This window comes from Homalodisca vitripennis, unplaced genomic scaffold (assembly GCF_021130785.1).
Source record: "Homalodisca vitripennis isolate AUS2020 unplaced genomic scaffold, UT_GWSS_2.1 ScUCBcl_4186;HRSCAF=10214, whole genome shotgun sequence".
Lineage (NCBI taxonomy): Eukaryota > Metazoa > Arthropoda > Insecta > Hemiptera > Cicadellidae > Homalodisca > Homalodisca vitripennis.
This window is the reverse complement of record NW_025780306.1, coordinates 11,735-29,211: the sequence shown is the minus strand read 5'-3', so window position 1 is coordinate 29,211 and position 17,477 is coordinate 11,735. Positions and strand designations below refer to the sequence as shown.

At 31.8% G+C, this 17,477-nt stretch overlaps 1 protein-coding gene across 4 annotated transcripts; it reads right to left on the bottom strand.

The window, feature by feature from the left end:
• Positions 1 to 1,101: 1,101 nt before the first annotated feature.
• LOC124372847 (protein chibby homolog 1-like) lies at positions 1,102 to 16,474 on the bottom strand. Of its 4 annotated transcripts, none has more exons than XM_046831254.1 (4): positions 16,282 to 16,474; positions 8,308 to 8,550; positions 7,670 to 7,785; positions 1,102 to 1,259 (listed from the first exon to the last, which is right to left on the bottom strand). In XM_046831254.1, the coding sequence occupies exons 2-4, from the start codon at positions 8,483 to 8,485 to the stop codon at positions 1,176 to 1,178; spliced, it is 378 nt and encodes a 125-aa protein (XP_046687210.1). In that variant the 5' UTR covers positions 8,486 to 8,550; positions 16,282 to 16,474; the 3' UTR covers positions 1,102 to 1,175. The 4 variants fall into 4 exon arrangements, with proteins under 4 accessions (XP_046687210.1, XP_046687208.1, XP_046687209.1 ...); XM_046831252.1 differs by having other exon boundaries at positions 16,309 to 16,474; XM_046831253.1 differs by having other exon boundaries at positions 8,308 to 8,547; positions 16,309 to 16,474.
• Between the last annotated feature and the right edge of the window lie 1,003 nt (positions 16,475 to 17,477).

The following is a 17,477-nucleotide window of genomic DNA, read 5'->3' as shown; positions in this document are numbered from 1 at the left end:
GAGGACTTACAATTTTTGTGAAAATAAACTAAATGGGCTATTGAATAACTTCCAATATGTCAGGAGTTCACCGCCAGAGGATTGAAAGTTCATTATTTTACTTTCATAGGTAGGTCAACTGTAAAACGTAAAATGTTATGTTGTGCATCTGATTTTGTGTGTCTTAATCAATTTTGATTGAAACAATACTGAAATGTGTGTAATAATATCAGTGAATGAAATTTAATCACTTTTAATTAATAAAGTATTTTAAAATAGTAAAATAAACAAGCTAAAGATTTTGTATTCTTGTAGTTTTTTTACTACTACCATTAATGGTATTCAATATTAACAAAAGTCACTAATACATGACTAGCACCAAGAACAAAAGCAACGAGAATTTTAAGACTATTACAAGTTATCCATTAAAGAGATGATCGGTAGGCGTTCATGGTCAACACTTGCTGTCTCTCTCGCCCCGAAGCGCGGGAAGTGTGGAAGCAACAGTGGTTGTATTATATTTGTCAACCCCTGTGGGTTACAGACAGACTCGTCATTCTGAGAAATTACTGCACAAGTCTTGTGTTTTAGTATATGTCAGTTATGGTTAAAATATCATAATTAATCAAAACAAAACTGAACAATGATACATAGTTTGACTATGAGTATACTTTCAGTTTAACATAAGTTCAACTATACATTGAATATTTGTATCAAAGGGAGGGGGGCGTTTCAACGAATTGCTCAACGAAGGAAAAACTCTTGCTTTTGCTCAAAGAATTGAATTAGGTTTTTTGAACTATCTGAGTAAAAATGGTTTCTTTAAATGTCTGTCTGTAGTGCATGATTTCTCTGTCTTTTTCCATATGACCACATGAATGTTACTACCTACTTTTACAAAGTAAACAACTAGATGGTACAATGAATACCACACACAATCCCATGGTTCTGTGACTGAAATCACGTTTCTTCTTTATAAATTAAACAAATGTCTCTTAACAACAAATATTTGAAAATAACTTCAAAAAGCCCAAATAGTTTTACTAACTTTTAAAAGGAAGTTTCCTCTCACCTGCTACTAAAATTAATAGACATAGATTTATAAGGGAAAATTATACAACATTGAAATCTTTTAGTATATTTAATCAAAGAAATTAAATATTAAATATTGGATGAGTATATTGAATATTTCAGCCTTATAAAGTTGCCTTTGTTAGTTCATGGCGTAACCTTGTAATCTCCTTGTCTTGGATGTGGGCTTCAGCTGTTGTTTCTGTCAGCTGCAAAACAGTTGAATTAATCATTTAGAAACTCAATTCTCTGTCAAATAGTTATGTGTTAAAATTATAATGTTAAATCATGTGATTCAATGGCTGATTGTAGTAATTATGTTTATAAATTCATAAAAAATTAAAATCACTGAGTCTTAATTTCGATTTAAAACCCCAACTACACATATAAACAGAAAGCAGCATTAACCATCTGTGACCATCAATATAAACGATATGGATTGCTCGCACCAGTACTAGAGCAATGCCTCAATATGGGTCCGCTTCCCACCCCACTCAATGGGCGCACGCCCTGCCTGGTGCTCTGTTACACACTGTTTACGCTTTTTGATTCATGCTGTAACTGACGAGAGTTGGTTTGTTTACACCCATCCTTGATTTTGGAGGTTAAATATAATGCTGGACAGATTTTCAGCTTTCAACTGTACGAATATAAGACTGAAAGGAAGTGAGTTAACATTTAATTGGTAAGTATCATATATACAATAGTTAGAAAAAACAGTTGCTCAATAAGAATCTTAACAAAAATACCTGTTAGACGATTTACAATTTAAATAAATTTTAACATGTAAGTTTTTTCAAGACCATTTGGAACTGTTGTTTTCATGCATAAGGTCTTGGGGAGGACACAATAACAACCCAAATTATGTAAAACAGTTTCAACTGCCTTTGAGAAATCTTATGTTCAGGAAGAGAGTGCAATCCTCGGAAAAAATCAACTGTTTAAATATGGACTCTACAATACAAAATGCTATAATGGGTTTTAGTGAATAGAAGGCTACAACACAAAAATACGCTAGAAAACGATAAGGAAGAAATATTAGATATAAGAAACATGTTAACAAATGATCAACATTCTTATTACAAACATAATATTCTTTATTACACATGTGGGTTAGTGAGGTGGCACTCTCATTCTGCAAGCAATCCATACGTTTTATATATTGATGGCTGTGACATGTCACTTTCAGGGTAGACGAGAAGTACAGGACATGATGCATTAGTAGTCTATCACAAATTCAGTTATCCATCCTTGTTTTAATGCTTATTCAAGCTATTAAGAGACAATGTTCAATCAATAGAAAACTTCTAAGGCGTATTCTAAAAGTAAAAAGAGTTTTTTAATGAAAGAATCAATAAAAATGTACAACCCTACAAGTTTGAAAATTAAATATTATTTTTGGCAAATAGCTACATATGCAATATTTTTGAAACTGAAATTAACTTTATATTTAGAAATAAAACAATGAATAAAAGAACACATTATGTTACACAATACAAAATATATTTTTACAAGACACCTTATTGTCAACTTAAAGAAGGCTTAATGTTACAATATAATTAAAAAAATATACTTAATACTTCACAATAAATACCTTAAATTTACAAGCATGTTTCTACATTAAAAGACTAACATAATGTCGATAGTTACTGTAGATACATGTACACAATTTATTAACAACTAAACACGTATAAATAATCCAGAGAAATGGAACAAAAGATGAGGGTTTTCAAAAGTTGACTGTGCTTTACTAACAAAAAATGTAAATAATCTTATTATCTATCTATATAATCACTTTATATATTATATATATATATATATATATATATATATAAATATATATATATATATATATATATATATATATATATATATAAATATATATATAAAGGAGATAAAATTATTCCTTCATATATATATATATATATATATATATATATATATATATACACAGGGTGATTCATGAAGTTCTCCCCCACTTCTACAGCACATTGTACTAGTAAAAATAATGAAAAAATGTTATATAAACATAGGTCCGAAAACGCTTCGTTAGCGAGTTACAGCTAGCGAAAGATTTCGCTTGAATTCCTGGGTAAAGAGTAAAATAAAGCCATACTGAACTTTTGGAAAGGTTAATTAAGTAAGAAATATCGTGGATTCTTATGTATTTTTACCTGATAAAGCTAATAAAATAGGTTTCAGAACTGTACCTGTAGTAGCTTTTGAGGGATTCAGGGTTAAATGCAAAATATTGGGGCACGAAACAATGTTTTTTTAAGTTTGATGTACAATAACTTTGTTAAATTGGTAATAAATACATAAAATCAACAAACATTAATTGTAGAGAATTTAATTCTGAGAAAATTGATATAATCAAAGTCTAAAATAAAACAGAAATAAGTACCAAAAATCGATTTTATTCAGTATAATACATTACTAGTTTTAAGCAAAATTAATCAGGTTGGGCCAACCGTACGCACCTCTTTATAATAGATGTTCGAAAATGAGGCCATCATTATCAATACATTTTGCAGCACGTTTGTGTATTGCTTTTGTTGCGTTTCTTAATTTTTCAGGACTTCCCTGTATCTGCACAGCCGAATCCATAATACGGGCAATTAATTCATCACGAGAATTCACTTTTGTCTTGTATACAATGTCTTTCATCCATCCCCAGATGCAATAATCCAATGGAGATAGATTTGGTGATCTTGGTGGCCAAGGGTGAGGCCCTCCACGACCAATCCAGTGTCCAGGAAATTGATGATTTAAGTAAGCAGAAACGGCACGTGAAAAGTGGGGAGGTGCTCCGTCATGCTGGAAGTACAAATTTTGTCTGAGATGTAAAGGAACATTCTCTAACAGCTGCGGCAACTCTTCTTGAAGGAAATGCAAATAGAACTCAGCATTTAGGCGTCCAGGTAATATGAAAGGTCCAATCAGCCGATTGTGCAAAAGGCCACACCAGACATTGACGCTAAATCGGTGTTGAAAGTTCTGATCCACTACCTCATGTGGATTTTCTTCTGCCCATGAGTGCTCATTGTGCAAGTTATTGACACCATCCCGAGTGAATCGTGCCTCATCCGTAAACAAAATACGCTTGTAGAGTTGATTATTAATATTCAAAAAGTTGCAAAACTCCAAGCGAAGCGGACCATCCCCTAACTGTAGATGTTGAACCTTTTGTTTATGAAACGGATAAAATTTGTTTCGATTAAGTGACCTCCACACCGTTGACTGCGAAACTCCTATCCGCCTAGAAATACGTCGTGTACTTACACCTGGACTGCGATGAACAGCATTAATAACAATATCATCATCATCAAGTTGGACAGCTCGTTCATAATTGGTTCTAGTACTTGGTAGTGATCCTGTTTCCCGAAGAGTACGAAAAGTTCCTGAAATTGTTTTGGTATCTGGAATCCTCCTATTAGGGTAACGTAGTTCATATTCTTCTACAGCAGCTCTAGCATTACCATTACAGTAACACAAAATAAAAAACCATATCAGCGTATTCCTCTGATGTAAAATAAGTAAGGCATTTTTTCGCTGAATAAACAATCGAATTATAACTCACAGAAAAATTGCATTTAATAACACGATTCACAGAACCCGATCTCCTGCTGTAGCTTGCAAAACACCACTAATACACAGTTCTAACGTAACAGTACAGAATACCATTGTTGATCAGCTGTTATTCGTGCGTTACCAACTTAGAAATTAATAAAACAAAAAACTGCATTTCGATGATTAGTAAACAATAATGGGAAAATGTTTGCTTCATTTATTTTCGAACATTTGATGTAAATTTTTATTAAAAAAATACAACGTAATAAAACATGATATTTTTATTTACAAACAAATTTATTTAACAGTTAATCTTGTTTTCTCAATTTATCTCATCATTAAGGAACATTTTGTTTTTTTTTTATTTTAACTAAATACCGTACGGTATTTCTTTACAGCTAGTAATGTATTATACTGAATAAAATCGATTTTTTGGTACTTATTTCTGTTTTATTTTAGACTTTGATTATATCAATTTTCTCAGAATTAAATTCTCTACAATTAATGTTTGTTGATTTTATGTATTTATTACCAATTTAACAAAGTTATTGTACATCAAAATTAAAAGAACATTGTTTCGTGTCCCAAATTTTTGCATTTAACCCTGAATCCCTCAAAAACTACTACAGGTACAGTTCTGAAACCTATTTTATTAGCTTTATCAGGTAAAAATACATAAGAATCCACGATATTTCTTACTTAATTAACCTTTCCAAAAGTTCAGTATGGCTTTATTTTACTCTTTACCCAGGAATTCAGGTGAAATCTTTCGCTAGCAGTAACTAGCTAACGAAGCGTTTTCGGACCTATGTTTATATAACATTTTTTCATTATTTTTACTAGTACAATGTGCTGTAGAAGTGGGGGGAGAACTTCATGAATCACCCTGTATATATATATATATAAAATTGTTTTGCTACAATATTCTACATTAAGTATCCACGTAATACTGCCCAGGTAAGAGAAAAATAAACAGTTGTGCACATCATGCTACGTGGTAAAGTAACTAACATTGTTTTACTAATATATACTGTTTTTGAGAAAATTGAGTTTGAAAGTGGGGATCACCACACATAACTTGCTGATATAACTGCCTAGATGGCAAAATGCCATCAAAAAGTATAAAACCCTGAGTTTAAACTATACCAGTTTAACCACGGACTAATTACGAGGGCTATCTATAAAGTATGATAAAGCTTTATAGATGAAGTTTACTTCATGAAATTGTTTTAGGAAAGCTTGGATACCACAAATTTTGTGCCAGGTGGGTTCCCACAATCCTTATGGAAGATCACAAAAAACAAAAGACTTGCTGCATAGTTCGCTTTTCTTGATGAATATGACAACTATAGAAACAAACTTCTCGATCATATCGTTCAGGTGATGAAACATGGGTGAAGCATGTCAATTGTGAAACAAAAATGCAATCTATGGAATGGGGGCACACACATTAAAAAAAAGAAAATATCTCCAAACTCTGTCAGCGAGAAAGATTATGGCAACTGTTTTTTGAGATGCTAAGGGTGTGATTCTGATTGATTTCCTTGAACGAGGATCAACAATCAACGCAGAGAGGTGCTGTGAAACATTGCAGAAGCTACAGCGAGCAATACAAAACAAGTGTAGAAGAAAATTGAGCTAAAAAATTTTGGTTTTCACGGCAATGCACGTTCACATACAGCCAATCGTATACGACAAGTCTTGGATGATTTTGATCCGGAAGTGTTCAACCGCCATATAGCCCAGATCTGGTATCAAGCAACTACCACTACTTTCCAGTGATGAAGACCTGGGTCGCAAAGCAGCGCTTCGATAGTGATGCTGAACTTCATGCTGGCGTTACTCAGTGGATAGGATTTCATACGGCAGATTTCTACAAAGCTGGAATTGAAAAACTTGTGTCACGTTATGATAAATGTCTCAATTTGAACGAGGATTGCATTGAAAAGTAGCCTAAGAGTGTAGCCTTTAAATGTATATAATAAAATGTTCCTATTTCAGTTGATTAATTTTTATTTCAAAACATATGTTACTTTCTGGATAGCCCTTGTAGTAAAGCTATAATTAAATAATTTGAAATTAGCTTGTTTGTTACTGCGTTTATACACATAAAGCAAATAATTTACAAACAATAACTTCTAATTTTTATGTTGATAGCAAAAAAAGGTACAGGTTTTTGACACTTTTCAATCAAACTTCTTGTATGAAAATTAATTTATGGATTTTAACACATACCGTTTTAATAAAATGGTAAAACTATCATTCTGTACTGGCTTGCCAGTAAATAGTTTTTAATTGGTAAAACAGCTTAGGAAAAATGAGCCGATTTATCAATTATTTTGAAGTACAGTTTAGCAGTTTAGGCTCTTGGTGTTTTCTAAACTATCATTTGCAACAGTGAACTAAGAAATCTGTCTATGTCTTTTATCATTCCTGGTTTGCCCATCAACTGTAACAGCTGTGTCTTGATCCAAGTATGATCAGAAAGCTCTCACTTAATAACAATTGACTATTTATTAAAATACCTGCAGGAAGAGTGATGGAACAGAGCAATTACACCAATTAATGTCAACAGAAAGGTCAGACTCTGCTCATTTGGGATTATGTTCAGTTCTAATCAACTGCCTCTGGTGATAATTCCAAGTACTGACTGTCGCTGATTTGATCCAAAACCCACCACACAATGCATGATGGTCATGCTAACATCGTGATGCTATAACTATAAATGACAGGGGCTGTGGCATAGTTGTTCAATCTGATGAGTTTCACTGTGGAAAAATCATAGTCAAAGCTCAAAGTTGGTGAGAGCAACTCTCACATTCTCTATTTATGTTATACTAAGCCAAGAAAGCTGGTCAGAGACCAATTTCAGGACAATAGAATCTGATTAAATATGATCGATGGCTATTTACAACTCCCTTCTTTCTTCTGTTAATGTGATTTACATTAAATTTTATGTTATATTCTTTCAATAAGTTGAAATATACTCTTTTTGAATATGTATATTTTATATTTAAGAAGTTATATAATATGCTCTGCATCCACTTACCATGTCTAAAAGTACCTCAGTCTTCAGCTGCAACAAGTTTTTTTCTGATTCAAGTTGTTTTATTCGCTGCAGAAGCCTTTGGTTCTCCTTATGTTTATCTCCAACTACTCCACTCTCTGAGAGGAAAAAATAGATTTGTATCTAAATACTTCTAGTAAAAATTCATAATACAAAATTAGTACTGATTTTGGGTTTCTAATAAGAGTTTTAAATTTTGTTTCCAGTCAGATAATGTATTTGTGAGTTTGGTTGGCATTTTTAAATTTAGTAACATTTACAAATTGAATAGCTAGGCCTATATAAGCTATATCTTTAAAAGTATAACTGAATTTTGAGTTTTGCTAGAAACATCTAATAAATTGACTTTGTAAACAAAACATTGTACCATATTACAGCTCACATTTTGATCTTGATTAATTTTATTGCGAATATTTTACTATGATCATTTGCTATTTTGACATTCAAGTTTTAGAAGGCCTACATGATTAGGTCCTGTTTATAGTCTAAAAGAAAATAATAGAATACAAACATGTCTGAAAAATACTTAAAAATTGACTTGCAGTAAACTATATATTTTAGAAACAGAAGAGTTAAACATAAAACATGTTCTTTTAGATCAGTTCAAAATTTTTTCTCACCAGGAGTCCATTCTCCATCTTCAAACACAAACTGTTGCTCTCCAATATTTAACTTCACATTGCCAATGTCCAATCTACTCTCTCCTTCTTCTTCAACTAGCTTTTGCCTGGAGAAACTGTTGGCCTTCCGCTGAGGTATCTTCTTTGGGGAGAATTTATTGCTTGAAAACAAAGGCATCCTTTTTGGCAGCAATGTTTTGTCGTTTTACAGCCTTCCAGTCATGACTTGTTTGTTGTAAGCTACTAAATAAATCATAACATTAGTAATAATTATGTGATCCCAGTAGTTGATATGATTAAATGAGGTTAATTCAGAGAGTAATGTCCAACTACTCATAAATTAAAAATCTATAACAGACTTTTTGATTGAAATATTTCCTGTACATCTTACTCTATTTTTGTATATATGAAGGTCATTGAATAAGTAACGAGACAAATTAATAATGCTCAAAAACGCCTGAATTGATCCATTTGAAACTTTTAGGACATAAATTTGGCACCCTTGCAATGACATCTGATCAGCTTTTTAATCATATTTTGTAAATATAGTCTCAAATTTACTCAGTTAACAATGGCGAGTCTGCTCGAGAACTGAACTGTGGAAGAGCAAAGTGCTGTGATCAGATTTTTAGTCATGGGAAGTGAGAAAAGTTGTCAAATTCACGAAAGTGTTAAAAGTGTATGGAGACAATTTTTTGAATTGATCGGATGTTTAACAATGGTTAGAAAGTTTTTAAACAAATGGTTAGGTAAGTGGCCGTAAAAGGTTTCTGACGAGCAATGCATTGGATGACAGGTCGAAGTTGGGACGTCCTCTCTCAAATCTTGGATTAACGTGTTAATTCGGAACAATAGGCTTATCACTGTTGAACTGATAAGTGTAAAAATAAACAGAAGTGTTGGAGCTGTCCATACAATTATTCACAACAAGCTGTAGTACAACAAAACCTATGCTAGATTGGGTGCCTAGACAACTCACGGACTCTCACAAAGAAACCCGGCTCCAAATCATTCAATAATTGAAAAATCCATATTCGACTGAAGGAGAAAGTTTTTTTTTAAAGAATTGTTACACGTGATGAAACATGAATCCACTACTATGAGCCATAGTTATAGCAACAAAGCCTTGATCCTTCCACATCCCCCTTCAACCCTGACTTCTCCCCAGCAAACATCCATCCATTTGGACCCCTAAAAAAGGGTCTACGAGAAAAATATTTTCAATCCTAAGAAGAGGTCAAAATTCAGTTGAAAAAGTGGCCTTGATATCAACCCAAGGGCATTTATAAATCAGCAGAAAGATGGGAAACGTGTTTAAGTGTTACTGAGAACTATGCTGAAAAGTAACCAAAGTTTTGTATGGATTGAATAAACCGTTTTTGAGGCATAATTAATAATTTGTCTCGTACTTACTGAATGACCCTTTCGGAGTTCCTATTAAAAAAAATATTTATTATAACATTCTACAAGTTTTGTATGCTAAAGATTTATAATTCTGTGTGTAGCCTTTGAAAATAAGCAGTCTTCAACGACTTCTTTACATCATCAAGCAATTTTTATTTGTTTTACTAATTAAAGGAATGTCTCAGTGGCAAAGTTACAAATTACAGAACATTTTTTATAACAAATTGGACTTACTTTCCAAATAACCCTCATATGATAATATACAGTAATTGAATGTTCCAGAACAAGTATCTTTGGTGTGTCTAAGCTTCAACAAACAACTCAGATAGGCTAGATAAAAATATGTCAGTGGTAGGCACTATAATCTGCTAACTCGTCATGGCATGCACTTTAACATCAGGGGTAAAAGATGGCTGGTACAGTAGATTATCAATGTGATAAATAGGCAAATAGTTAGTAATTCTGCAGAAGAAACCACAGACAGTGAAATTACTTTAAACTTGAAAGACAAGAAAGTAGAGCTAATAAAATAGTGTTGTCTAATAACACAGATACTTTTGTGGAGCGTACTGTTGTAAAGAATTCTGCATACATTAAGTTGGTATTTATAAATATACAAGGAATTAAGAGCAAAATGGAAGTGTTGATCAAAATTTATTGTCAAAAAGTCCATTTTGAATTGACTAGTATAGAACTCTTTAATAAAAATGTATTAATAATTTCACTTTATAGATCACCAATGGGAAAGACTGATATTTTTCTGCAAATCCTAGAAGTGCTTTTGAGATACTTAACAGGCCTATAATGTAAAAACTGTTATAGGTTGAGATATAAATGCAGAATTTGATATATTAACTAAAAAATAGTGTTAATACTTTTTCTAAATATACTGAGACAATATAATATGTCTTGCCCAAATAACAAAGCCACACAGGTGAATCCTGTTTAGACAACATAATTACCAATATAAATTAACAAAATTATAAGAGTGAGGTTCTGAGACCAGATTTATCTGATCATGATGCTCTATATTTGGAAATATATTTAGATAGTTTATGTATGTCCACTAATGCTTTGCTAAAAAATTAAATGCAGGATCTGTTCAGGCCAATGTAATAGAAACTAAAATAGTGAAGTTCAAAAAAATGGGCTGATAAAGATTTTATGACAACTTTGGAACAAAATGAGTAAGCTAGTATTTGTTTGGAAACATTATTAAATAGATTTTTTGTTTTTTTTTAGAAATCTTTAAAAAAAAGGTGTGTACATCTAATATGGAGCTTAAAAAAAGGGTAAGCCACTTTTGAATTGGTATACACCATAGCTTGCTTTTGTGAAGAACTTATTTTATTGTGTAAATATATGAACCGTAAACAAGAGAATGATCAACTCTGTTGAAGAATTTGAGGAGCCATTACAGATAAGCTTTGAAGGAAGCCAAGAGGGTAAAACATAAGGAAATAATTAAAAGTTCTTCAAACAAATGTAAAGCTGCATGTATCGTCATTATCAAAGCAGCAGGGAATATTTCTTCAACCAGCACAACACGATAGTGTTATGCGACTGACTATCTAGAAATCCATTCTGTAAAATGGACGAATATTATAAATGTATTAAAGATGTGATATTGTTTTATACAGCAAAATTGAATCTGAAAAGTTGGTATTTGTATTTTTTTGTTTAATATGTGTATATATCTGAATATATATCTAAAGATAAAAACTTTGAAAATGACTGTTAAACAACATGACAATATCCATTGCCATGTATGTAACATGCTGAAGGATAAATAAAATGTCTTTATTACTGCTTATGATCTAAGCCTAATGAATAAAAACAAAAAAAATCTTTCCAATTTCATTAATGTATTTAAATTGTTTAAGAAAATGAATTAATAGGCTACTAAAAATAATTTTCTTTCCAAAGTTATACATTTTATGCTTCCAAGTACATTAAATAAAAAATCAAATAAACATAATTATTTTTTAAGTACATAAAAAAGTATAGTCCACCTTAAAAAATAGCCATCATTCTCAAAGGATTAATTTTAATGTAATACTGGATTGGAATACAAAGGTAATCCATTCCAAAAGGTTCAGAATATTTTTTGCCTTGATTCCCTTTAAATTACAATAAGATAAGAGTATGCCACTCCATGTATCCTATAAGAGGCATCATAAAGGTTGTGTGGAAAATTTCAAATCTATATTGTTCATTTGATTCTCTAGATGTCATGCAAACAGACATACAACCATACAGAAAAGAAACGTTTAGAATCTCCCGGCAGACAAAGGAAAAAATTGTGTTAGCCTACTAAGTGATAGGTATTAATGACGCCCAGTCTAATTCTATGGTTGGACATGCACTGTTATGGAACTCAATCTTGTCTACATAGAAAAGAAATATCATGCAAAATTCAAAGTGTACAGATGAAATCTTTTTTAAGATATCTTACCACATGATGGATTCACATTTTTGTTTAGTAAGTTATGTTTAATAGCAATGTTGATTTAAAAGTTCCGGTAAGTTAGCAAGAGTACTACATTGTAAGAGTACACTTCAGACAAATAATGTCCCAGACTTTTAACATTGACTCCAGTCTATTATATTGTCCTGTTACTCTGCGAATAAAAGTGGCACTTGTTAAAATCTCATATGATCGTTATTTATCAGAAGTTTGTATTATGTTTCTCAACGCCCACAGGTCATGTTATAGTTAAAATATAGTAATAGTTCAAACAAAACTGAACTATGTTACATTGTTCGACTACAAGTATATTTTGTTTATCGCAAGTTAAAATATACCTTGATACAACCCCCAAACCCCTCCCTACCGGATATGCCTATGGGAACCGACTGTGCTCAAAATAAAATCAACAACTAAGTTATCTTAACAGCTATTATCTCAGATTTGTATGAAAATATACATTTATTCTTTTACAATTAGCTGTGCAACCATGAACATTTTTTTAATAAATTAGCATTGGTCCTTTCTCTGAGTAACCTTTCTTTCTATATTTTAAATATCTTCAAAATAAAAAAATATATATAAACAAACTGTTGAAATGTATTAGCATATAGTTATATTTATATTTAGTCTAACAATGGAAATATAACAAAACAGAACAAAGTGTAATAATGTATGACTCCAATATCAGAAACGTGGGTTTTGGGCTTTTAGGCAGAAGAACCAATATTTAATTTTAAAGAATGGAAAGTAATCATATATTATTAAATTTGGAATAATCATTAACAGACTAAATATTACTAAATGAATGAGCTCACAAATGCTGATGATGTGGAAGACTATGATGTATCCAATTCCTCAGATGGTTGTGTCTAATACGGATTAATGTGTGATGTATAAAATGCTGTGTAGATACAGTGGGATGATCAAAGGGTCAATTGGGATCTGCTACAATGACATGGAAGGTCTGTTCGATTATAATTTTAATTTAATTAGTCAGTTTTTGAACAAAAGGACAGTACAAATAGGTAGTTGACTAAATTATGCAAAATTCAATCAATTTCTAACAAAGTTTTAAAATATGCAAAATAAAGGAAAGATAAATTTTAGGATATAAATTAAATGAATTAATCAGGGTCAAAAAGTGATGCATGTTGATCCTTATATAATCAAAACTTAGAGAATAAATTGAGTCAGCTGGGTTATTGTTAATCACCTGTCAATTAAAATAATTACTAATGGGAGGAAGTATGATTCTGATACTGTACCGACAAGTTAGTATTGGTACAGATTATTGTTACTGAAAATGATTTCATGTAGGCCAACATTATAAAATGAGTATTCTTAAATCAAGGTTACTCATCGAATTATTAATATTTTATGAACTATAAATCAATTATTTAAAAGTTAATAAAATGGTTTAACAATAAATTTAAATGTATCTTGTATTATTGGACGACCATATGTTTAAAAAATGAAACTGTCAAATTCAGTAGTCCCTCTACAGTTCGGCCCTGCACCAGATCCCCCAGTAATCCAGCCAGTAGACAAAGGCAGGGTGTCATCATATCCGTCAATTTGCAATCCCAGCTCTTAATGACAGTGCATTTAACAGCATTGTTTTTGTTTTTGATTAGGTATATATATATATATATATATATATATATATATATATATATATATATATATATATATAATAGAGAAGGTTTGTGAGATATTTTGGTGATTTTATTTTTTTGCTTATTGTATCGTTCATAATTTATTGGTGGTTAATATTTGTAGTGTGTTAAGTTGATAAATGTTGTATTGTATATTTAATGACAGCAACACAGTGAGGTTGTACTGTATTGTGACTTTATTTGTGGTTTGAAATATTATCTGATATTTGAATTGGCATTTTATTACTATTTTTTTATGAATCAGCAGTTGAGCCTTATGAACAAAACTTTCTAAAAGTTGCCAGTGATTTGAAACTTAGTCCGGACCAGCTGTATGATGCTGACGAAAGTGGACTTTTGGAGGCTGAAGTTAGTGCATTTAAAGTTTGAAACATTTACAATATATGTCCTGTTCTAGATGGTATTGTACCCTACACAAAACAACCAAAAAACAAGTATTGACCACTTATTAAAATCTACCCTTGAAATCTTAAAACAATACAAAGTGTTAAAATTAATCTAGGTGTTACTAAAAAGTAACGTGCTGACAGTTTCAGGAAGTAATCTTCGTAAAAATCCAGCTTAATGAAGCCTTATGAAATTAGAGACTTTCCAATCTAGGGTTGAAGTTAAACGTTATTCAAATTATGACAGTTTGATTAGATAAGCCTACCTACTTATTCTAATGTTCTGTTTTAGTACTTGATTAGTGAGTCAAAAATAAGGTGGATCTTTATGATACAGAGATGCAAGAAAATATGTAAAATACAATATGTTAACTGTCAATGTCATAGTAAGACAATAAAAAATAACCCAATGCTATAATGCAGAAGTTTATAACTGCAGTGTGAAACTGGCCATAGATTCCATCCATAAAAAGAACTAATCCGCTGACTTGAATCCTAACCTGGTTCAAGAAGTACTCCTGACCTAATTCCTGAACCAGTTCAATCAATTCAGGATTAAATTATATTATTAAAATTAAATTTTATAATTAAAAAAAAGAACAAATACAAAAATATCTATAGATTATACTTAATACATTACTTTGAATACATGGTCTACTGTATTATATTACTATACTCATTTTAGACCTCTCCTATTTTTGGACAAATACCAATCTATAGATGGCCATATCTCAAAAACGTACGAGCCAATTTTGATAAAACTTTCTATACACATTCACTACATGGTCTACTATACTAAAATACAAGCCTCATTCTTAGGCCACGCCTATTTCCGGAGCCACAATAACTTTACAGGCCAAGTGCTGACAAAAACCAATCTATGGACAGCCATATCTCAAAAACGTACGAGCCAATTTTGATAAAAGTTTCTGTACACATTCACTACATGATCTACTATACTAAAATACAAGCCTCATTCTTAGGCCACGCCTATTTCCGGAGCCACAATAACTTTATAGGCCAAGTGCTGACAAAAACCAATCTATGGACAGCCATATCTCAAAAACGTACGAGCCAATTTTGATAAAACTTTCTGTACACATTCACTACATGGTCTACTATAATAAAATTCAAGCCTCATTCTTAGGCCCACGCCTATTTCCGGAGCCACAATAACTTTATAGGCCAAGTGCTGACAAAAACCAATCTATGGACAGCCATATCTCAAAAACGTACGAGCAAATTTTGATAAAACTTTCTGTACACATTCACTACATGGTCTACTATACTAAAATACAAGCCTCATTCTTAGGCCACGCCTATTTCCGGAGCCACAATAACTTTATAGGCCAAGTGCTGACAAAAACCAATCTATGGACAGCCATATCTCAAAAACGTACGAGCCAATTTTGATAAAACTTTCTGTATACATTCACTACATGGTCAACTATACTAAAATACAAGCCTCATTCTTAGGCCGCGCCGCCGACGTGAAACTGGCCATAGATTCCATCCATAAAAAGAACGAGTACCGGGAACTAGTTCCTAAATGAATCCTAACCTAGTTCATCAACTCAAACCAATCAAAATATATATTTAATTAATATTTTATTTTAGTTTAATTAGTATTTTAATATAGTAGACCATGTAGTGAATGTGTACAGAAAGTTTTATCAAAATTGGTTTGTACGTTTTTAAGGTATGGGCCCTTTTATAGGGTTTCTCAAAACTTGCCTTTTAATTGAGTATAGTCTTGAAAATTGAGTATAGTCTATAAAAGGGGATTATTATCATAAAAGTACTGTTTGTTCATTTAAAATCTTTATTTGTAGTATTTATCTTCACGTTATTAATTAAATATATATTTTGTATGGTTTGAGTTTATGAACTAGGTTAGGATTCATTTAGGAACTAATTCCTGGTACTCGTTCTTTTTATGGATGGAATCTATGGCCAGTTTCACGTCGGCTTTATAACTATGTTGTTTACAAAATATTATAAGCCTATTCTACTGTTATAAATTCAAAATTAAACAAACCAATGGTATATGGGCATAGTAAATTACCTAAATAGATACAATAACTACACAGTAAATAATTTTTTGACAATGCATCACACAGATTTACCAGAAGCTTTAATTAAGAGTTTAGCAATAAAAATAATATAATGAACATAATCATAACACACTCAAAACAATGTAGGAGTATATCTTTTTTTGTAAATTTCAACATATAAAACAGCTGCCGGCTAGTTATATTGGTTGACGGTTCACCTCATCAGCTTACCGGTGATTGAAACACCGGTTATTATAAAACAAGCATTTCACGTTACCTTTTGTATATTTGAATAAAGTTTTATTCTTTTTATAAATCGGCTGTATTTTTTGTTTGCTTATAAAATTCCTTATCCTTATTTGACCCTTATCGCCAAAATAAATCTTTTCCATGATTCATCTGAGTTACAAGGCTCTTTTCTAGATATTCACTCAATCTTCTCATAAATATGTGAACAATTACAATCAAAGCTACTTTACAAAACTTCGTGGTGGGCCAGGCAATAATATACGTCAGCCTCAACGAACACCACTGTCGAATTAAAGGGCCTTCACTTTGCTTTAGAGTACCCTGATCTCTAAATTCCTCACTTTCAATAGTAGAAAGATAAAGATTTTGAACATGAGGATGGAGGAAAGAGGAAACGTGTTGCTCAACTAACAGAATGGAATATGTGGTATATTAATGTTGTAATGTAACAGAACTGATTCATTCTTGTGTTGAACGTTGCCAAGTTTTCCCTAATATAGAGTCGGCTACAAAGAACGCAGTAATAAAGGATGGTAATGACCGCAATCCAGAAACGAACTTGATCTACAGTGGTCTCTATAGGCTGCCAATACGCAGTGATCACTTTTGAAGGAGTAGAATATCATTGCAACCGAATGTTCACAAAGTTGCAGCTTATAAACAATAAGGATTTGAAAGAGAGCACATTATAACACAGTGACATTACTCCCATCAACTAAAGCCATTTGTTTGTTCAAAAAGTAAATAGCCCGTACTGTGACAAACTAACTTTGTTATCAAATAAAATGCAGAAATCATAGTTGAGCTTACTTTGGTTTGGAAATGACCTAAGACACTAACAACAGCTGGTAATCGGAGCTATATAGATTTTGCTGGTGTGTTTTTTTTTTTTTATAAAGGGAGTGCATAAATAGATAAAAAAGAGAGATTT

Excerpts from the sequence above, each read along its gene's own strand:
- LOC124372847 (XM_046831254.1), bottom strand. The coding sequence starts at position 8,485 with ATGCCTTTGTTTTCAAGCAATAAATTCTCCCCAAAGAAGATACCTCAG. Across the intron at positions 7,786-8,307 it reads AGATGGAGAATGGACTCCTG|AGAGTGGAGTAGTTGGAGAT; the intron begins GTGAGAAAAAAT and ends TTTTCCTCTCAG. Across the intron at positions 1,260-7,669 it reads CTGAGGTACTTTTAGACATG|CTGACAGAAACAACAGCTGA; the intron begins GTAAGTGGATGC and ends ACTGTTTTGCAG.